Genomic DNA, 23180 nt, shown 5'->3' with positions numbered 1-23180 from the left:
TTTGAACACCTTAGCGATCACCCAGAACACCCTAGGAATTGCATATAAATTTTGTTTTATATTAAAGGGATATTTAACACATTTTTAAATTGAACCCCTCTTATATTGTTTGAACCTAAAAAGCTGAGATATTATTCTAAAAATCTTCATTTGTGTTCTGATGAAGAAAAAAGTGATACACATCTGGGATGGCACGAGCATGAGTAAATGATACTGAGAGAATTGTAATTTTTGGGTGAACTATCCCTTTCATTTCAATAAATTATCAAACTTTTATTTTTTATTTTGTATTATGTCAAACTATTAAATCAAAATAATTATGTTAATTCGATTTTTCATGATATGACCCCTTTAAGAGTGGGTATATTCTATGGGATATGAATTTCCAAACAATGAACTACATAAATCTGTATGTTATCCTATGTCATTCCTTAGTCTCTTTTAGAAACTAGATCAATCTAAAGGCACTGTGCAGACATGGCTGAGACTAATTACTTGACCTACTAATCTGAATGTACAAACATAAATCCTTGTGTAATCTGTCACAGAATATGTTACGTATATATAATACACCTATTCAGCAACAGTCAGACAGATTAAGAGAGATTTGCATGCTCCATATGTGTTTTTCATCTCTTAACTGAATTATGCATGGATCAATATTTAATCTACTCCATCTAAAACTGTTAAACAGACCACTTGGAATATTTGTACTTTTTAAAATTGATTTGCCACCCAACAGGGCCAAGGTCATTTTAGTAGATATATTTTATTGGGTACATTTTTAACAGTATATGTTGTTTAATGTTTTAAAACCTAAAAAAACTATTTTTGTGAAATGTTTTGATTGAATGCGTGTTTGTAGTGTGTGTGTGTGTGTGTGTGTGTGTGTGTGTGTGTGTGTGTGTGTGTGTGTGTGTGTATATATATATATATATATATATATATATATATATATATATATATATATATATATATATATATATATATACTTTTTTTAAACACCATTTTGTTTGACAGTTTCTTATATAATGCACAGACATTCACATTTCACACTTGGCTTAGGTCTTCCATCTTGACCTATTAACCTCACACAAACTTTGGTCTGTTTTTATATCAAAGTGGCAGCCATGAATAAGATGCCTCATTATATATCAAAGACTGTTTGGCTATAGGAAGTACTGCACAGATAAGTGTCCTACTGTTGTCTGACCCAGTTTGGTGGCCAGCCACATGATCCGTTTTGAAGTACCATGACAATAATCCATTTCTCAGTTCTGCACCACATAGAGCAATGGTTCTCAACTGGTGGGACGCAACCCAAAAATGCATCATGTGCCTTTTCTAAAATTCGTGGACTACAAGGGCAAAACATGCTAAATGTGATCAATAAAATGCAACTAGGAGGTCACGTGATGAAATGCGAGGTTCGGACGTGTGAACGGCGAGCTCTGCGCACTTTGCTAGTTTTGATACTTTTAATGATATAAACCAGTCAGATTTTAAACACCATGATCCATAACTGTTCTAGGAAAACAACTTGTCAAAGAATTCAAAATCCTCGGGCTCTGGAGACATTAAAAGGCACTTACGTGCTCAAGCTGACACCCCCCCGGAGGCCGGAGAGGTGAAAGAGATTCGGCGTGAATTGCTGAACGTGTCGCAATGCTGACGAAGGTCGTTGCTGACTTGGAGGATCTTGCTGCAATACGTCAATCGACCACTGCCATGGAGATTAAATTCACTGAGATGGTTGCAAGAGTGGCAGATGTTGAGAAACGGATAGATTATCTGAAGTCATCAGAGAGGGAATTAGCTGCTACTCCGCTAGCGACCAAAATGGACTTGGAGCGTGTCTGGGAAAAGTTGGAGGATATGGAAAATCATAGTCGGCGGAACAACGTCCGGATTGTTGGAATTACTGAGGGAACAGAGGGGCAGAATATGGTGGAATTCCTAGACGGGCTCTTTCCGAGTCTGCTTGTCATAACAGGCCATAAGCTGGAAGTCGAGCGAGCTCACAGGGTTCTGGCCTGATCAATTCTGGCCAAATTTCTGAGATCAACTGATAAAGATCTTGTATTACGCAACGCGAGGAGTAAAGGAAGGCTTTCTTGGAAGAACCACAACATTTTCTTGTTCCCAGACTTTGCGAATTTGACAAGAGAGAAATGTGATCGATTCAAGGAATGCAAGAAACTCTTACATCAACGGAAGGTCGCTTTTGCACTAATGTTCCTGGCCAAATTGAGAATAGATGTTAAGGATGGCTGCAAAGTATTTACATGTCCCCAACAAGCAATGTCCTTCATAAAGTCAATGGAGTAAGTCATTGTGTGATACTCACATTGCAGCCGAGTGGGCCTGACTCACTGAACATTCACTTGACCGTCTGAGGAAACTGGGTGCCTTTTTTGTTTCTTTTTGTGCTGGTTCTGCTTAGCAGCTGGAGTTTGTTTTGTATAGCAGCACTCCTTCGGGACAGTTTTGTGGATGAATCTGCACATTCTTTGTGCTTATGCCGCCTATTGGTTGGAGTTTGTTTTGTGGAGTATTTCTTGCAGGACATTGCAGTGATTGAGTCATCTGTTGCACTCATGTAACAGTCGAATGGGCCGGCTCACTGAACATTCTTTTGACTGCCCGAGGAAACTGAATGGCATTTTTTGTGTGTGTGTGTGTGCTGGTTCTGCTAGTGGCTGAAGCTTGTTTTGTGGAGGAACACACCTTCGGGACAGTTATGTGGATGAATCTACAAGTTCTTTGTGTTTATCCCACTTATTGGCTGGAGTTTGTGTTATAGATTTTCTTCTGTTATGTAATTCTGTCTCACAAAATTTGTATAGAAACACCGGACTTGAGCAATCCGACGGCTAAGTTGTCACGGGGGCTCTCGTTGGCGTACATGGACTGTTTGAGTTTAGAGGGATGGACACCGGTTGGCGCTGTTGTGTGCGGGGTTAATGCGCACGTTTTTCTTTTTTCTGTTTGTTTGGTTACGGGGGAAGTTCGGGGTTTGATTGTTGCACTAATGTTGGAATGTGGTCTTTATAATTTTGTTTTTGACACACAATCTATTTTTTTTTATATGTCAAATATTAATATGAGTGGATTGTCTCTCTCCATGTAAAATGGGTTGGGGCACCCCATAAAAAGAAGTAAGATTATTTCTTTTCTTAAACGTAAGAAATATGATATAGTGTTTTTCAAGAAACGCAATTTTCCCCGCAGGAAGCGGAAAAATTTAGGAAGATATGGGGTGGACATGTTTTCTTTAGTGGTGGCTCGAGTAAGAGCAGGGGAGTCATTACATTGATAAGTAAACATCTACAATTCAAATGTCTCAAACAGAGTAAAGATCAATTAGGAAGAGCCATTATTGTTTTAGTAGAAATTCAGGGGCAAAGGTTGATTGTGGCTAACATTTTCCCACCTGACGGTGATGATCAGGGCTTTTTTATAGATCTTGAAGGGATGTTGCAAGCCGCTGGCACCCCTCATGATATAATATTGGGAGGAGACTTTAATCTATTGATGGACTCAGTCCTTGATCATAGTGAAGCAAAAGTGTGTAAGCCCTGTAGAGCAACATTGATGCTTCACAGGATGTGTAAAAATCTTGGTCTTACAGATATTTGGAGACTTTTGAACCCATCTGGTAGGGACTATACATTCTTTTCATCAGTCCATAAGATTTATTATAGAATAGATTTGTTTTATATCTAAGTCCCTCATTTCATCTGTTGTGATTGCTCAATTGGAAACATCTTTCCAACAAATGTGAAAGGCTGAAATCAATGTTTATATGGAGACCAACTGGTCCTCAGTATCCTCTATGGGCGTGGCTTGGGAGGCACTTAAGGCGGTTCTTAAGGGTCGGATCATACAATATGCCTCATTCATCAAAAAATCCAAAGCACGAGAACTCGTGGAGTTGGAAGGGAATATTAAAAGTGCCGAGGCAGAGCTGAAGCGTCGAATGTCGTCTGATGGCCTCAGAGAATTGACCCGATTAAAATAGAGATATAATACTATTTTGTCACGGAAGGTGGAGTTTTGGCTATTCAGGGCAAGACAGTCATACTTTGAGTCGGGGGACAAGGCAGGTAAGCTTTTGGCTAGACATATAAAGCAGAGATAGACTTTTTCTACCATTCCCTCAGTGAAATCCACTGGTAGTGAAATTTTAACCTCGGCCATTGATATTAATAATGCTTTTAAAGAATTCGATCTTTATCTTTACAGTTCCACATCTTAGTCTACTGATGAAGATATTAGAAACTTTGTTGAACCATTAGACCTTCCTAAACTGACGACTGAGCAAAAAAATTCTCTTGATTCTGAGATAGCCTTGGAGGAGCTTGGCGAGGTAATTAAGGCCTTGCCTACAGGCAAGGCTCCAGGGCCAGATGGCTTTGCCGCTGAATTTTTGAGATCTTATGCTACAGAACTGGCTCCACTTTTATTAGAAGTTTATACGGATTCATTAAAGAATGGAACGCTTCGACCAACCATGACACAAGCCCGGATCAGTCTGATTCTTAAAAGGACAAAGAGTGTAAGAGTTACTGTCGAATTTCCCTGATCCAGCTAGACGTAAAAATATTGTCAAAAATTCTGGCAAACCGATTAAGTAAATTTATGACATTTCTTATACATATAGATCAGGCGGGGTTTATTCGGGGCCACAGCTCTTCTGATAACATTAGGTGTTTCACCAGTATCATGTGGTCAGTGGCAAATGATCAGACTCCGGTCCCTGCCATCTCACTTGATGCCGAAAAGACCTTTGAAATGGTAGAATGGGATTATCTTTTTAAGATTTTGGAAATATATGGGTTTGGGAATACTTTTATTGATGGATTAAGTTAGACACCTGGTAGATACCTGGTAGCGGCAGTACAAACAAATGGATTAATTTCAGATTATTTTACTCTGGACAGGGGCACCCGGCAGGGTTGCCCTCTTTCCCCATTATTGTTCTGTCTTGCCCTGGAACCATTAGCAGCCACAATAAGAAAGGAAGGTGATTTTCCAGGGATGGTGACGGGAGGTATGGCGCATAAGCTTTTGCTTTATGCAGATTATATTTTATTATTTGTCTCCAACCCCACTAGATTTATGCCTTGCCTCCACAGAATTATTAATTCCTTTTCTAACTTCTCAGGATACAGAGTCAGTTGGTCTAAATCCGAAGCTTTGACTCTGACAGCGTACTGCCCAGTAACAGCTTTTCAGCCAGGCGCCTTCCAGTGGCCCAAACAGGGCATTAAGTATTTGGGCATTTTATTCCCAGCAAATCTGTCTGATTTAGTTAGAGTTAATTTTGACCCTTTAATAAAAAATATTTTCGAGCGATGTGTGCAGGTGGGCTTCATTACATTTATCTATGATTGGGAAGGTTAATGTTATTAAAATGAATTGTATTCCAAAATTTAACTACCTGCTACAATCTCTCCCTGTAGATGTCCCCCTCTCTTATTTCAAGCAATTTGATAGCATAGCGAAGTCCTTCATTTGGAATGGTAAGCATCCTAGATTACATTTTAATAAGTTACATAGGCCGATTGACAAAGGTTGGCTAGGCCTACCCAAGATTTTGTTTTATTATTATGCATTCAATCTCAGACATTTGGCTCATTGGTCGCTTCCACCTGAGAGAGCCCCTCCCTGGTTTTGTACTGAACAGCAAATTCTTGCCCCATTTCGCCATTGCAAAGCCTTTCTATCAAACTAATCGGAGAAGTTAAGTTACACCCCTTTATCTCGCATTTGCACTTGGTATGGACAAAAGTGTCCAGAGTGTTTAATTTGGACATTTATTTAAATGTTACTTAAATGAGCATATGGTTGAACCCAAAATTATGTATTAATAAGTCCCCTTTCTGCTGGTCAGAGTGGATTGCGAGGGAGGTTAATACACTTGGTGACCTATATGAGAGTGGAGTGTTGAGATCTTTTGAAAATTTGGTTCAACATTTTGGGATTCCCAGATCTCAGTTTTATAGGTATTTACAGCTGTGCCACCTGCTCTGTACTATTTTTGGGAGTAGCATACACCCACCTAAAGCGGCAGATATGATTACTGCTTTTGGAAAAGGTCATGAGGCATTAGTGTATTACTCCCTGCTAATTCAGAGTCTGGGGGATGGAGCTTTAACTTCTATCAAGAGATTATGTGTGAAAGATTTAAACTTGGTATTGGAGGAGGGAGAGTGGGTTAGGATTCTAAAAAACATCAAGTCTGCATCTAGAGATGCAAGGGTGTGCCTTATGCAATTCAAGGTTTTACCTCGATTCTATTGGACCCCCTCTAAATTGTATAGGCTTGGTCTTAAAGACACACCCACCTGCTGGCGATGCCAATCGGAGGATGGAGACACGGCCCATGTTTTTTGGTGGTGTGTTAATATCCAGGAATTTTGGTTGAAGGTTCAGAGTTTTGTGTGTGACTCGGTTTTCATTTTCCCCCAGACTCTGCGTTTTGGACGATGGGGCAGTCATCGATGTGGGAATAAACACATAAAAAACTGGGTTCTGACCAGTGTAATGATTGCCAGGCAAAATATTTTAAGGGGATGGAGGTCGGCTGGGGCACCCCCATTTCAGGAGTGGTGCACGGAGATGGAGAGGGTGGCAGTCTTTGAGGAAGTGTCATTTAGAAGACTGGGTAGATTTGTTTGTTGGCAACTATTTTGAGTTTTTGAAGGGCTCTCAGGGAGGGCCAGTGGAGAGAAAGGTAGAGGTATAAATGTGTGTGATTATTATATACAGTTGTGCTCAAAAGTTTGCATACCCTTGGAGAATTGGTAATATATGTATCATTTTTAAAGAAAACATGAGTGAGCAGGCAAAACACATTTCTTTTATTTCTTATTGGATTCATATTCAACTGTAGGTTATAACAGAATGGCACAATCATAAAACAAAACATGACAATGAAGAAAAAAATTAAATGACCCCTGTTCAAAAGTCTGCATACCCTTAGTTCTTAATACTCTGTATTGCCCCCTTTAGCATCAATGACAGCGTGCAGTCTTTTGTAATAGTTGTCTATGAGGCCCCAAATTCTTGCAGGTGGTATAGCTGCCCATTTGTCTTGGCAAAATGCCTCCAGGTCATGCAAAGTCTTTGGTCGTCTTGCATGAACTGCACGTTTGAGATCTCCCCAGAGTGGCTCGATGATATTAAGGTCAGGAGACTGTGATGGCCACTCCAGAACCTTCACCTTTTTCTGCTGTAACCACTGGAGGGTCAACTTGACCTTGTGCTTAGGGTCATTGTCATGCTGGATAGTCCAAGAGTGTCCCATGCGGAGCTTTCGTGCAGAAGAATGCAAATTGTCTGCCAGTATTTTCTGATAACATGCTGAAAACATCTTGCCATCAATTTTCACAAGATTCCCCGTGCCTTTAGAGCTCACACACCCCCAAAACATCAGTGAGCCACCACCATGCTTCACAGTGGGGATGGTATTCTTTTCACTATAGGCCTTGTTGACCCCTCTCCAAACATAGCGCTTATGGTTGTGACCATAAAGCTCTATTTTGGTTTCGTCACTCCAAATTACAGTGTGCCAGAAGCTGTGAGGCGTGTCAAGGTGTTGTTGGGCATATTGTAACCAGGCTTTTTTGTGGCATTGGCGCAGTAAAGGCTTCTTTCTGGCAACTCGACCATGCAGCTCATTTTTGTTCAAGTATCGTCATATTGTGCTCCTTGAAACAACCACACCGTCTTTTTCCAGAGCAGCCTGTATTTCTCCTGAGGTTACCTGTGGGTTTTTCTTTGTATCCTTCAATTTCTCTGGCAGTTTTGGCTTAAATCTTTCTTGGTCTACCGGACCTTGGCTTGGTATCAAGAGATCCCTGAATTTTCCACTTCTTAATAAGTGATTGAACAGTACTGACTGGCATTTTCAAGGCTTTAGATATCTTTTTATATCCTTTTCCATCTTTGTAAAGTTCCATTACCTTGTTACACAGGTCTTTTGACAGTTCTTTTCTGCTCCCCATGGCTCAGTATATAGCCTGCTCAGTGCATCCACGTGAGAGCTAACAAACTCATTGACTATTTATACACATACACTAATTGCAATTTAAAAAGCCACAGGTGTGGGAAATTAACCTTTAATTGCCATTTAAACCTGTGTGTATCAGCTTGTGTGTCTGTAACAAGGCCAAACATTCAAGGGTATGTACATTTTTGATCAGGGCTATTTGGGTGATTTCTGTTATCATTGTGATTTAAAAAGGAGCCAGACAAATATGTGATAATAAATGGCTTCATATGATCACTATCCTTAAATAAAAGACAGTTTTTTTTGCATGATCAATCCTATTTTCAAAATCAATGCCAAAATTTCACAATTTCTGCCAGGCTATGCACACTTTTGAACACAACTGTATATATATTTTTGTTTGTTTGTTTGCTTATTTTGTGTATATACTCATGTGTGACCACAGGAATGTTTGTTGAGTGTCAGGGCGGGGTTGGGGATTGGGAGAGGGAGGGGTAATTGTAGGGTTTAAATGTTGATTCTATGTATATATGTTTTGCTTTTCTTTATTTACTGTAGGAATCAATAAAAAATGTTAATTACAAAAAAATAAAAATAAAATGGAACTACAAATTAAATCATGCCTAATTAGGATATAGCAAAATAAAAGGGCTTATCAACTTTTAAAATGGAGGTGAAAATGCTTCCCATATCTTTTGTAGTTGATGTCAAAAGCAGTACACCCAGTCAAACACAACAGTTTTTTTGGTGCAAAGTCATCTGTCACTTAGTACTAGCCAAAGTAGCAGTTGCCAACATGGACAGGTTGCATTACGAAAGCCACAATCTAAGCTACATAAACTCACACTACATTAAATATGGGTTTAAATAATAATAATCATAGTTTACCAACCACTATATGTTTTGCAGTGAATTATGAGCTGCCAAGAGCATGAAAGACTCAAACTACAAAAAGCTGGTTACATTTTTCAAAAGTTGCTTGGTTATATTAATAAATTAATAAATAAACTTAAAACATTTTAATATTTGAGAACATTTTTATTTGACTTTTACTGTATACTGTATTATAAACAATTTTAGAGCTGTGTAGGGTCAACACTTTGTCCATTTTATAATCTTGGTCCTGAAGCAAAACCAGTTCAGAATCACAGGCATAGAGAACATTCTGAGTGTATGCAGGTTACTGTAGCTGGTAAATGTGTATGTGTGTATTTCCAATAGCCTGTAAGCTGTAGCACATGTGATCCCAGGAGACGCCTGGAACTTATCCAAATCTTCTCATGACCAGGTCATTTTGTGTGTGTGTGTGTGTGTGTGTGTGTGTGTGTGTGTGTGTGTGTGTGTGTGTGTGTGTGTGCGCGCATGTGTGTGCATGTGTGTTTATAATATGTGTGATCTTTGAGAGGGGTCTCTCAACATTAGTTGCCCTTTGCCACCAACTTTTTTTTTTTTGCCAATGAATATATGAATGCAGTGACATTTTTAAATGTGACTTAAGGGTCAAAATACCTTTTGAAGCCACTGTGTATAAGTATTGCCCTGAATCAGTTTTTAACCATGTATTTCTTTTTTTTTACTTTACTGAACATTCATTTTACAAAACATGCAACAAACCTTAAAGGGAGAGTTCATAAAAAAAATTACATTCTCTCATCATTTACTCACCCTCATGCCATCCCAGATGTATAAACTTTCTTTCATCTGCTGAACACAAATAAAGGTTTTTAAAGAATATTTCAGCACTGTATGTCCATCAAGTGCAAGTGAATGGGCACCAAAACTTTGAAGCTCCAAAAGCACATAAAGACAGCATAAAAGTAATCCATACTACTCCAGTGGTTAAATCCATATCTTCAGAAGCGATATGATAGGTGTGGGTGAGAAACAGATCAATATTTAAGTGCTTTTTAACTGTAAATTCTCCTCCCTGCCCAGTAGGTAATGATATGCATGAAGAATGTGAATTGCCAAGAAACAAAGGAAGATAAATATGAAAGTGAAAGTGGAAATTGATAGTAAAAAAGGACTTTAATATTGATCTGTTTCTCACTCACACCTATCATATTGCTTCAGAAGATACAGATTTGACCACTGGAGTCGTATGGATTACTTTTATGCTGCCTTTAAGTACTTTTGGGGCTTCAAAATGTTGGCACCCATTCACTCGCATTGTGAGGACCTATAAAGCTGAGAAAATCTTCTAAATATCTTTGTTTGTGTTGAGCAGAAGAAATGAACTTATACACATATTGGATGGGAGTAAATGATGAGAGAATTTTCATTTTTGGGTGAACTTTTCCTTTAAGAAGTTTGCAATTGGTACTGTAAAATTAAGTCTTTAAAATGGCCATTTGGCATTTCACTATGGTGATATGGGAAACTTAAGAAGAGCTTGATGGAAAGTAGTGGGAGCATGAATGAAGAGGTCCATATTTGACTGATCTTGTGCATTTTCAAGGTTGCATCAAAATTCCATTCTCCAAATTAACTCTGCCCATGCTATGTGTGTGTTCTCTCTAGGTCAGACCACCTATTTGCATTCTTTGTCCAGTGGACCCCAGACGTATATGGGGAAGGGTTGGGGGGAGTGATGTGGGAGCCCAGGTTTGTAGTGGTTAAAAAGAACCACAGTGCTGAAAGTGGGGAGCATGACAAACCAGTGCCTGATATCACATTCAAGGACTGGGAGGTAGGAACAGTGACTACTATAAGAAACATGGCTTAAATCTTTTTGCCAAAAGTAAAAATATAATCAATCAGTCTATTAACTGTCAATTGTACTAGTTTACTAGTTGTGTATAACATGTGTGCTAGTGCTCTAGTTAGGTAAATCTACAAAGCCTAGAAGCTTTTTCAAATGTTATAGTCGTACTATGTATACATTACCAGTCAGAAAAAAAAAGAAGAAAAATAAGTAGGTGTATCCAAACTTTGGACTTGTAATGTTCATGTAATATGTACAATTTTAATATAATTTACTTTAATTATATTTAGAATAAAATGTCAATTAAAATTTTCATTTAAATAAAAACAAAGTATAAAAATATATTTTAAAATGTAAATATTATTATTAAATATTCATATTTTTTAACGATTACCTTTTTCACATAGTTAATTGTTTTAAATGTTAAGACTGATGTTGATTAACGCATGTGTTTTGAATTAGTCAAATGTGTGTATTATGTGTCTTGAAGTATAAAACTGTATGGCTTTGATACTTATGCTGATGTTTTTGTTGCCATTCACAGACATGTTGTTTGTGATCATGAATATGCTGACGTGATGTTTATGTTCTCTCCTGAACACATTAGCCTTTGTTCACAGCAACACTGGAGCATTTGTGTGTGTGTGTATGCGTGTGTTGTCTCTTTCTTCCAGATTTCATGCTTTCTCCAGCCACAGATGAACCATGTTTATGCGCATACTAACATTAAGTATGAATGCATGCATGATCCTGTTGCCAATCATTGCCAATGTCCATTTAATCTCCTGTTGTAGTGACTTATAACAACATCTTTTCCCTTCAAAGGATGTGTTGAACTGGTATGTAACATCATCTTTCATTCTAATGTGTGTTTGGCATGGCTGTTATTCTTTTGCGTGTTAGCCTTCAGATGAACACACATTTCATCCTCCCTCTTTAAACCACTTCTAGACTTTATTTAGGAAGACAATTTGACTTTTTTTTTCTCTCCCCTTTTCTCCCCAATTTGGAATGCCCAATTCCCAATGTGCTGTAAGTCCTCGTGGTGGTGTAGTGACTCGTCTCAATCCGGAGGACGAATCTCAGTTGCCTCCGCGTCAGAGTCCGTCAATCCGCACATCTTATCACGTGGCTTGTTGAGCGCATTACTGCCAATTTGACTGTTAAATATGGATAATAATTTTTACTGTTTTATGATCAAATAGAATTAGTGTGAATAATAAATAAAGGGAATGGAAGCGTAAAAGTTAATAGGTAAATAGTAGAGCATTTGGAATGTCCTCCTTAGATTATATTAATATGACATTATGATGATACACTGTAATAATAATAGGGTGAATAAAGAGGATTTTGCCATTTATTATCAATGACAAAGTGTCCCACTTTTGAAGTAAAAAAATCAAATGGCAAAAAAAAATTCTTTATTTTTCCTTATTTTTAATTTCCTTTATTGTATTATTTATGTATTATTGGTGGGTCTCATGAGGATATATACTTATATGAATATATATATATTATCTAAATATATCTATATATAAATAGTACTTTATATGATCCTTCAAATATTATATATATATATATATATATATATATATATATATATATATATATATATATATATATATATATGATTTTATTGGATATCAGAAGGACATTTACCTGGCTATAAAAAATGTTCATGAACATTTATATTATCTTTATGATAGCTATTTGGCTTTTTATAAAGTATGACAAAATATTTTTCTTTATTTTTTATTTTAATATTATTTATTAGTTTGTTTGTTTATTTGTGGGTGTCAAGAGGAGATATACTTTTTTTTAAATTTTATATTATTTTATTGGATGTCAGATGGATATTTACAAGGCTATACAAATATTCATATTTATTTATTTATTTATATTATCTTCCAAGAAGCTATTTGACTTTTTCTTATAAAGGATGACTCTGGCCCTGCTGCCTATTATCTGGTCCGGCCAGAGGGAAGGCCACATGAGTTCACGCTTTTCTGTTGCCCTGCGATCCTATTGGTTCGGGTCGGATATAAACAGCGCAAAGCCTCTAGTTCACTTCTAAGAGCGTCTGTAGCTCATTGAGTCCGTGTGGATACTTTATATCAGATGAAAACACATGTCTCGGGGCTCTCTGCAGAAGTGATGTTTTTCTCCAGAAGAATTAAGGAGGGATGTCAGCTGACGCCCAAATACAGCTTTGCCCTGGTAAAACAACATGTGCTCTGTGGTTCTGATATTTTCTTGTGCATTAGTGCAGATTGAATAGCGTGAATGCGACCTGGTGTTTGTAGTTTCTCATTGTTTGTAATGATGCAATTAGACATGATGGTAAAGTTTGTAAGACACTTTTTGTGTGTTTTAGCAGTAGCATACTAATCCTACTAGGAATGCAATAGCATATTGCATCGTGCAGCATTCAGAACATACCATATGAATAACGCAATTGGTTTTGCGATAACTTGATAAGAAACACCACCCGCAGCATTTGCATGCTCCCACTTGTTAGATCGTTGTTTTTTCCTATTGCATTTGACTTATAAACATTTTAAGAATTAGGGGTCCTTCATACAGGACGCGTTTTGCATTTAAAAACGGACTACTAAGCACAACGGAATGGAAAGTAACGCAGCCATCTCGAAACGCATTGAACAAACGCGACGCTCACAAGAGGCCGTTCAAACTGAACGCTATAAGAAGCTTGACTCTGCGCAATGAATAGCTGTAATAGAACGCAGGTGTCCTGAAACGAGGCAAAAGACATCCGTCTGACGCATATGAGGGAACGCCTCCTTTCCAGCATAATGCTGAATGTTTGCGTCCATCTTTGCGCAGCACCGCTATTTCACAATTATAAGTAGAAATGCGTAACATCTCAACATAACTAACTGCCTTCACTATGAAAGCTAGCTGTATATGCATACAAAATATTACCTAACAAAGTGTACGTTGCAAAATGCACAAAAAAATTAACTGCAAATTGACTAAATATTTGTTGCTATTACGCATTTATATTTAGAACTACAGTTGTCACAGGTTAGGGTAGGAATGTGTATTAGTTTCATGGGCTGACTACTAAAGGTCAGTTTGGATAGTTGTAAATTGCATACTCCTTGTGCACCGTTAAGTAGCATTGCATGGAAGAGATTGTATTTACAAAGCAGGCTTTCTGTTTGTAGGAGTTAATCAACTCTGGCTCTCTGACCAGAGCAGGTTTCAGTTTCGGAAACACTGTTTTTAGATTTGCTTTGAGACATGACATGCAGGCTGCAAAGCAGCTGGGCTGGGGAAGTTGTTGCAGATGTCTTTTCTGTGACGTGTGATCCATCTTTTAGACAGTGCTGTTTGATCTCATTAAGCGAATCCTGTTAGATTAAGCTTATTTGCTGCACACCAGATCTGGCCTGAGAGCTGCCTGTCTAAACACATGGGTTAAGGGGGATTTAAAGTACTTTGCAATACTATCAATGGACTACTTGGATAGTTACTTTGTTTATCAGTGGTGCTTGCTTTTTGTGGACTTGTCGTTTAAGTTGTAGACTTGGCATGTCGAGTACAGATGCTCCTGTATAGTTCACCCAAAAATAAAAATTCTGTCATCATTTATTCAGCTTCATGTTGTTCCAAACTTGTACAACGACTGACGTTCTTCCGGAGAATACAAAAGCATGTGTTTTTTGTTTTTTTTTCATGCAATGAAAGTGAATGGTGACTGAGGCTCTCATCCTGCCTAACATCTCAAGTCTTCCATGGAAGACAGTTTTTATGGGCACTTGAGGGTGAGTAAATGATGACAGAATTTTCATTTTTGGGTGAACTGTCTCTTTAAGTGACATCTCTTATAAGTGTTTCCTCTGTCCTTGTAAGGATGATTTCAACCTGATCTCATGCTATGTTCATTCTGTGAGCCTAGGTTGGGTGTTTTACATTCATCACTGCTGTACTCAAAGTACACTTACACAGAAGGTTGTTTCACAGTGACAACATACAAACCTTCCTCCATGTGGCTGGAAATTGCACACTTATTTTATTTGTTTTAAATCAGTTCAGGTTAAAAAACAAACAACGAATGTGGTAACCAAAAAACCTTTTCCATCTCCTCAGCTGCGTTTTGGATTCCCAACTTTTTCCTCATATTCTTTCATTCTTCTATATTAGGTTGACTTTATGGGTCACTGCTGTTCTGTTTGTGCATTAGGTAGTTTCTGTGACAGAGTACTACCGGCGGATAGATGCGCTAAACAGTGAGGACCTGCGCTCACTCTGCAAACGCCTGCAGGTGCCATATACTTGTATCCACACTCAAAATGTCATAAGGGCCATTTCCTGTCTGTTGATCAAGGGGCATAATTGAGAAATTTGGGATTGGAAAGGATTGCGTAACTAGAAGGAAAACAACTTGCTTGTTATCATGCACGAGTGCCACAGAAATGTGGAACTTTCCTACAATGTATAGACCCTGTATACCTAGAAACTGCAATATCAAATATGAATCAACTCATGTTTGTTTTTTTTTTTTTTTAACAGATTAAACTCTAGATCAAAAGAGACTTATTTAATAGGGTTAAAATGTGTGTGTTATATTGACTGAATATGTATGCCGTATCCTAGCATTTGTTCCCTCTGATCAACGGACTGTACTGGTCTTTTTGTTGAGTGTGGAATTATAAAACTGGCCCTGAAATGAGATACAGTAATTTTTGCAAAAAAAATAAAGGTGCACCATATTTAGAGGCTGATGGAATTTCTGCAACAGCATTGAAATTGGATACCTGTCACTTGTCATTTCCATCTCGATGACAGCAAGGGTTTTAGATGGCTTGAATGTAAGAAAATGATAACTGAAGCAAATATATTATAGTTATTAGTTACATGCTGTCCCCCAGAGCACCTTACTAAAGGCTTTGATTAAGTACATAGTCTCTAAACACAAAGTTGCCACATTTAACTGCAGTGTTTGGTTTGACCTCTTCAGACTGCATCACATTCTTTAAGTCAACATGAAATCAAAATTGACCCTATTTACTCTTAATACTCACTTCTGGTCTTATTGTGTATGAATAATTGTACACATTATTCCAATTAAAACATTTTTTTTTTTTAATCTTTTATAAAAATGTAATAACTGAAACCACTCTAAAACGACTTTTCGGTCAACATTGCTATTTTAACCGATAGCCAGATAACTATTTAGGCCTTGTTTTAGGCTTCTCTTGTACACACAAATACACACACAAAAAAGAATCGTGTTGTTTCAACAAAGTGTTTTGCTGCCTTAAAATTTAAGTCATGTTAACTTAAGAGGGAAAGTTGTTTAAACAGAACATAACATTGACTTAAATCAATGGACCTTGTTAAATGAGTAATCGAACCAAACTTGCCAAGTGTGAACACGCCCTTAGGGTGTCGTTTGTTCTCAGCTGGTAAAAATACCACCATATATACATATATAAATCTAACGAGCGTATTTCGCCCAGCAGCCAGCATTGTTTTGGATGTTCTGCAAGTTCCATCAAAAAATATACATCATAAAAGCTGTCCAATCAGGTTGTGACTTTTTCCTGATGCCTTTGATTTTTGTATCGTTAGGTTCGGTGTTAAAAATGCCAGTGTGAACGCTAAGCGAACCAGGACTAAATGTATCATTTTCTTTTTTTGGTCCGGACCAAGAGAACCAAACTGCAAGTGTGAACACACCCTTAGTAAACTCAATTCTAGTACAATTCTAACTTTATATAGTAGTTCAATTGTTTTTTTTTTTTTTTTTTTTTTTTACCATTAAATATTATTGATAATCATAGAAGTAGTTAGGACTAGCCTATCGTCAGAGGTACACTAAACTCCCATTTGATGGTAATTGGCCAGTTGATGATCAGAGACCAACATCTGATTCCTCAATCTTATTCAGACTTAAAGGGATTGTTCACCCAAAAATGAAAATTCTCTCATTATTTAATTACCCTCATGATATCCCAGGTGTGTATGACTTTCTTTCTTCACCAGAACACATTTGAAGAAAAATAGAAAATTTCTTAGCTCAGTAGGTCCTTAAAATGCAAGTGATTGTCGATTTCTCTTTTGAAGCTCCAAAAATCACAGACAGTCAGTATAAATGTCATCGATATGACTCCAGTGGTTAAAGTGATACGATCGCCTTTGGTGTGAAAAAAGATCAATATTTAAGTACTTTTTAACTATAATCCAATGCTTTACGAGAGGGTGGAGTCCAAGCGGTCTCTTGTGTGACGTATTCACATTGCTGTGGATACAGAGGAAATCTCACGTTCTTCACTCGGTTGAGACATACAGGATAAGCACACAAACACACCATTGTGAGTAAATCAACCAAGCCACTGTACAGCGTCCACTTGTAAACAGCGCTGCTCTTCCGGCTGTGACGCACATGCGTCAGTTCTCGCGTGTTTCAAATGCCAATGCGATTATGCTACACTCGCGTATTGCGGGCGACCGGAAGCATGATTGAGGTAAAAAAAAAAAAAAAAAGTACTTGAATATTTATCTTTCACACCAAAAGCGAAATGTATTGCTTTAGAAGACATAAGTTTAACAGCTGGTGTCGTATGGATGAAGTTTATGCTGATTGTCTGTGATTTTTGAAGCTTTAAAAGAGAAATCGCCATTCACTTGCATTTTAAGGACCTACTAAGCTAAGACATTTTTATATTTTTCTTCAAATGTGTTCTGGTGAAGAAAGAAAGTCATACACACCTAGGTTATCATGAGGGTAAGTAAATAATAAAAGAATTTATAGGTGAACTATCCCTTTAAGACTTACAAAAAGACATGCATGGGCCTCAACAATTTTCATGTAAATGTCAATGATGGTGACAATCAACAAACACATAATTGAGCAAAAGATGTGCTTTGAATTATTGCTACATGACAAATAACTGAAAGTGACAAACACAACAACCAACAGCACAAATAAAAGCAGGAAACAGTAAAAAAGAAAAATGAATGACAGTAACACCTCAATTTGCATAATTTCTTAATGATGCTGGGAATCTGAATACGTTATAGTGATATGTGTAGTTCTTGACTTTTTCTAAGTTCAATAACTTGTCACAAGTTTAGCCAACCAAAAATTGGATAATTGAGTAATCTCAGCAAGATCAATCTAGGGCAGTTTTTCTAACTCTACATTTAAAAGTAAAAGGCAAAATCAGTGTAGCCAGTGTAAATAAATGTAGCCAGTGAAGGTAACTGCAACAAGGAGTTTACTACTAAAATTACTTCCAAAAGGTGTGATGCCAGTTACCGTTAATGTAATAAAGGTTCCAGCAATTATATCAAATAACAATAGCTTTGAAATATAAGTATTATCATTGTTTTACACTGTGATACTCTCGAGAGTGAACTTTATCTTCAGCCTTCACATTGTTTCTTGTTGAATTTTGGAAATTAGTCGAATATTAGAAAAAGGTTTCACTTAGAAATGTCGCATTACAGTAGTGAAATGGGTTGCGAATGCCTTTTCATGTTGACTTTAAAGGAAACACCTTTCCTGAAAGAGTGTTGATAGTCACACTAACCCTATACCCTTCAAACATGGAAACAGTGCAAACATCCAAGAGTTTTTACTGAACACAATGCTCTTAAGATCAAGCAAACAAATATAAGCTTAATATGCCTCCAATGTTAATTTTATAGGAGTTGAATTCTTGTTCTTGGATATTTGCCTTGGTTTGCATTGTTTTGGCAAACTACCCTTTGTCCTGCTACTGTAATATTTGTTCCCATGCTGAGATTCAATTTAAGCTTTAACCTGAGAGCTAAGCCTTCCCAGAGTAAGACTCTTTGGAACATATACCTGCCAATCAAACCATGCTGATCTCCTTCCATCTTTTACCTTTCTACATCAGTTGGGTTGGAGAAGGTGCTGATGTAGATGCACACATTACCAAATTTAAAGCCTGATGCTTTCTACATGATGTGTGCAGCAGTAAGATTTACTCCTCACTTTCTGCTCTAATATCCTGTAGCGTGACTTCCTCCTTTATTGTACTGCTTATGATGGCCTCAGCGGAGGGCCACAATACAATTTAAACTTTTTGTGGGAATGTTCTCTTGCCTTGAGAGTGCTGTTTATATGGCATGTTTTAGTAGTCCACTCCTTTTGTTGGATAACTTGTGACAATGAATTATGATTAAATCAAAACCAGTGTTATGTGTTCTAAAGAAAAATTGCCTTAAAGCCCATTTAATCCAGAGCATGCTCTCAAAGTAAGACAATGTTCATTAAAATTGGGGGGAGAGCGAACGAGGAGATTGTGCTTATCTGTCCTTTTTCTTTTCTTTTCATCAGATCACAACCAAGGAAGAGGTAAACTCCAAACTTATAGTGAAGAATGACCCAGAACCAGAGTCATTCAGGCCCAGTCTGAATGAGCCCAGTGACCTCCTGCAACAAGATCAGATCGAAAAGGCAAGCATAAGTGGTTTGCGTTGGTTCATCTTGGATGTCTTTCAGTCCATATCTATCTGTTGACCTTGTCTGTATTTAACTCTCCAATGCACGGATATGTCAGTGATCTATTCAAACCTGCTACTGAACAATGGCCCACCCTTCAGCTTAAGGCTGACTCTAGCGGTTCTTGTGGGTTTCCTGTGACATTTTCATTGTCTAAATGGCTCCCGAAGGCCTTTTATCTTATTGTCCTTTTACTAACCTGAGCCCTCCTGATCTTTTGAAGGGGTTCTTTACTCATTTCTGCCCTTTTATCCCAATCCTCAGCTGGCCAAGCACCTGCCCCCCAGGACAATTGGCTATCCCTGGTCCATGGCATTCAGCACGTCCAAACACGGCATGAGCATCAAGAGCCTGTATCGCACCATGCAGGGACAGGACTCGCCAGTTCTCATGGTGATCAAGGACAGCGATGGACAGGTATGCTCATAGGCTTTTGTTATTTGTGTTTAAGTGTATTGCTATGAAGATTTGTCTGGTTAGGATGGCATGTGGTCCACTATGGCATATATGGAGGAAGGACTCAAGATTTGGTAATGTTATATGCATATATTGGCCCTAACTTAAATAGGGCCCTTAGCTCTTGCAGTTTTCTTGAGAGTCTGGACAAATGAGGACCAAGAGATCACTAGTTCATGTCAAGTGTGCCATTTGGGATGGTTTAAATTTGTATATTTCGGTTGTGTGTCTGTTTGGATTCCAAGGATCTTGTAAGCATTGGTTTGATAGTTTGTAGTTCTCATGTGTTCTGCTTCATACAAACTTTGGATTGTTTCTGCAGCTGTTTGGAGCCCTTGCTTCAGAACCATTTAAAATCAGTGACTGCTTCTATGGCACAGGAGAGACCTTCCTCTTCACCTTCTGTCCAGACTTTAAGGTGAGAATAGATCAAGTGGACACTTAGGTCATAGATGGACAGGGATGTGAGGTTTTAGATGAATAATGTAACAATTGTTTTATGTATTTTACAGTTGATTACTTTTTGAAAACATTCAAAATGCCCATTATTAGTCTATACCACTTTCGGTAAATTTGAAACTTACTGCCATGGTTATCAACCAATGATGATCATGTCCAAATATTGGCCGATTAATTGGCTTGGTTGATATATTGTTCTATCACTAATTTATAATAAAATGATACATTGATTTAATGGTTTGTATACTGTTTCAATACCTTGACTGTTAATACTTTGCAACAACTTTAACCCTCCTAGGTTTTCAAATGGTCAGGCGACAACTTGTTCTTCATCAAAGGAGATCCAGACTCCTTGGCCTTTGGTGGTGGAGGGTATGTTAAGAGAATTTGTTGGTGTATGCTGCTTATTATCATGATATAATGTCTAAATTCAACTTCTCACTTTAGGGGTGAATTCGGTCTGTGGTTGGATGGCGATCTGTATCACGGAAGAACTAACTCTTGTAAGACCTTTGGAAATCCAGTGCTCTCAAAGACAGAAGACTTCTACGTGCAGGACATTGAGATCTGGGCTTTCGAATAACACCCTATGCCTCATGGACTCATTCAAAATAAATGGGGTTAGAAGGCCACTTCTGCAACCCCTTCAAGACCTGATTGCACACCCTTGTCTCAATGAAAGGTGGTTTTAGGTCATATGAACACGTTTTTACCCTTTGGCTGCTTGAGATCCTCCAGTCTTGAGGATAAGGAAGGGCGCCAATGGATGTTCTTGAATGTTGTAGAACTACACAAAAGAAATGAAGCTCCAGAACTTCCCAGGAGTCTTAAAAGTCCTTTAAAGTTGTAAAGCATGGGGGTTTCAGTCCTACTACCTGTCACCTGTTGCTTTATGTCTATTTCAAGAACATAATATCTAATGTCAAAACCCCAACTTGCTCTATATAATCAAATGCCTCTACTTAATGTAATATTCAGTACTGTGTTGCTGTAGAAATGTGGAGTAACATACAAATTAATGTGTGGTGCCCTTTTCATGTCAATAAGCTTCCTATTATTCCTTTATTTCTCTCTGGAAGTGCTGTAGTTACAGGAGAAATGTGTCTGTAATGTCAGTGAGTAGGAACCAGTTGTGGTTTTGGGGGAGGCGGGGCATCTGATGGAATGTATACATATATAAATACATATAGCGATTTTATATTTATACATTTATTAGTGCACTTTGTACATAACTACTTGACATATCGCTGTTATGTGTGACAGTGATATGGTTTGCGCTACTGTCCTTTTACGTTTAATCTCAATTGTACATTTTTCCTTGAATATTTGTTCCAATAAATAATTTTCTATGTGCTTACAATGTGAACTTGGGAGCTTTCCGTTGGTGGCGGAGAGTTTTCAACAGGTAGCTGCTTTCTAACCTAGGAATCGTACAAAAGGTGACACGGGTGTTTTTGAGGGACCTGATGAGGGTGATGAGAGACTAATGACGGGTGAAATTAGACCCAAAGCTTGTAGGTGACTGGTGTCAACAGTGATGGAGATAGCCAGTTACTGCAATATATACAAAGAGCCACTCAGGGCACACTGATGCAAAAGTTTCTGAAAAACAGGGAAAACTGATGGAAAATGTTGAATGGAATGTTTTCTGTATTACTTTGCAGTGATGATTTAGGAACATTCAAAGTGCAGTGGCCTCTTTTAGCAGTATTCTAACTTTAAATTAATGCATAGAGATGCCAATTTGCCCTTGTGGCCAGCTGAAAATATGCTCCAAATATTTGATCCGACTAAGCACATCTGTCAGAGCAGACGTCTTGTTGTGAAGGTATGATGCTCTCCGCATGCCGTGGGATCGTAGAGTTGAAGGACTAAAGACTAAAGGCCACCTTTGGAGCCACCTGCACTTTTCTGGTCTTCCAGTGCAGTATTTGATACCCATGTGGAAGCTCGAACAGATCTCATTAATCCCCTCAAACAACTCTGATAGATGATTATGTATCAATGTATTTACCACAATAAAGTCTATGTAATAATAACATTTTGGTGGTTTTGTGTGTGTGAATGCATGAGCAAAAATCTGACTGTTTGGCTTTGGCATTTAAAATGTGTAGTCAAATTTGGTGTATTGCAAATGTGTTTCAGTCTGAATAGTCAGATCCGAAAGTATTTTTTTTTTTCATAATTTGGGACACAACATGTACGGAACTTCTAGGGATAGGAATCATAAGGAATTAAGCGATTCCAGTTCCAATTCCTCTTTATCAACTCCGATTCCATAACGATTCCATTAATGATTTACTTTTGAGGAAGAAATATTTGGAAATAAGAAATGCAATGTTTATTGCATTTACCGCCTTAAGCAGTCTGACAAATTATCAGATACTTTTAAAGGTGCACTCAGTAACTTTTGTCTTTTTGTCATCTTGGACTTCCACTGAAACTTAGCGGCTTGGATGTAGCATTTAAAATCAATCGTTTTCAGTTTCAGATGCCATTGTGGAGATTTAGTACAGTGAGCCATGATTGCTTTAATCAGTGGGTGAAAGTGTCAAATAACAGGGCAGTTACTGAGATAAGTGAGTAGAATTCAGTTGGTCATGTGATTCTAACATGGCAGCCCCCATGTGTGGACCCTTTCCATGTAGAATAAAACAGCTTTTATAGGGTTACTGATATGACTGGAGTCTTCAACTCATGTGAGTGGTCATGATTTGCAAAATTACAATTAATGTCTGAGTGCACCTTTAAAGTTCAAAAGATATTACAAATCAGAGATACGTTTTACACCATTCTTGCAAAAGGCGTGTTTACACAGACGAAGACTTTTTGAGATGAAAGATAACGTTCAGTTAATGGTTTGTAACTACATGTGTTCTGCAATAAAAGCAAATTACTAAAATGTTGTGTCTTTGAGACATTTTAGTTGAGGGTTGGAAAACAGGAATGCACAGTCTTGTAAACATTACAAAACTTTATAATAAAATGTTTCCTTTAGTCTCATGATATACAACAAAGCAATTTGGCATAATACAAAAATGAAA

The 23180-nt window shown here is 37.8% G+C and overlaps 1 protein-coding gene across 6 annotated transcripts in view; it reads left to right on the top strand.

Moving 5' to 3' along the window:
- Window positions 1–22190, top strand: part of oxr1b (oxidation resistance 1b) — a 69995-nt gene extending 47805 nt beyond the window's left edge. For 3 of the 6 annotated variants that reach the window (XM_051663680.1, XM_051663678.1, XM_051663677.1), the window contains 7 exons: window positions 10538–10706; window positions 14929–15009; window positions 19057–19176; window positions 19486–19638; window positions 20000–20095; window positions 20435–20508; window positions 20584–22190. In XM_051663680.1, the coding sequence (XP_051519640.1) occupies window positions 10538–10706; window positions 14929–15009; window positions 19057–19176; window positions 19486–19638; window positions 20000–20095; window positions 20435–20508; window positions 20584–20719 (829 nt within the window). In that variant the 3' untranslated portion in view covers window positions 20720–22190. Of the gene's footprint in view, window positions 1–10537; window positions 10707–12557; window positions 12939–12990; window positions 14510–14928; window positions 15010–19056; window positions 19177–19485; window positions 19639–19999; window positions 20096–20434; window positions 20509–20583 lie in introns of those variants that run through there. The other 3 variants (XM_051663681.1, XM_051663682.1, XM_051663679.1) reach the window with 3 other exon arrangements.
- The last annotated feature ends 990 nt before the right edge of the window (window positions 22191–23180 follow it).

The sequence above is a fragment of the Myxocyprinus asiaticus genome, chromosome 30 (genome assembly GCF_019703515.2).
Source record: "Myxocyprinus asiaticus isolate MX2 ecotype Aquarium Trade chromosome 30, UBuf_Myxa_2, whole genome shotgun sequence".
Lineage (NCBI taxonomy): Eukaryota > Metazoa > Chordata > Actinopteri > Cypriniformes > Catostomidae > Myxocyprinus > Myxocyprinus asiaticus.
The sequence above is the reverse complement of the archived record's forward strand: the minus strand, read 5'-3'. Positions and strand labels throughout refer to the sequence as shown.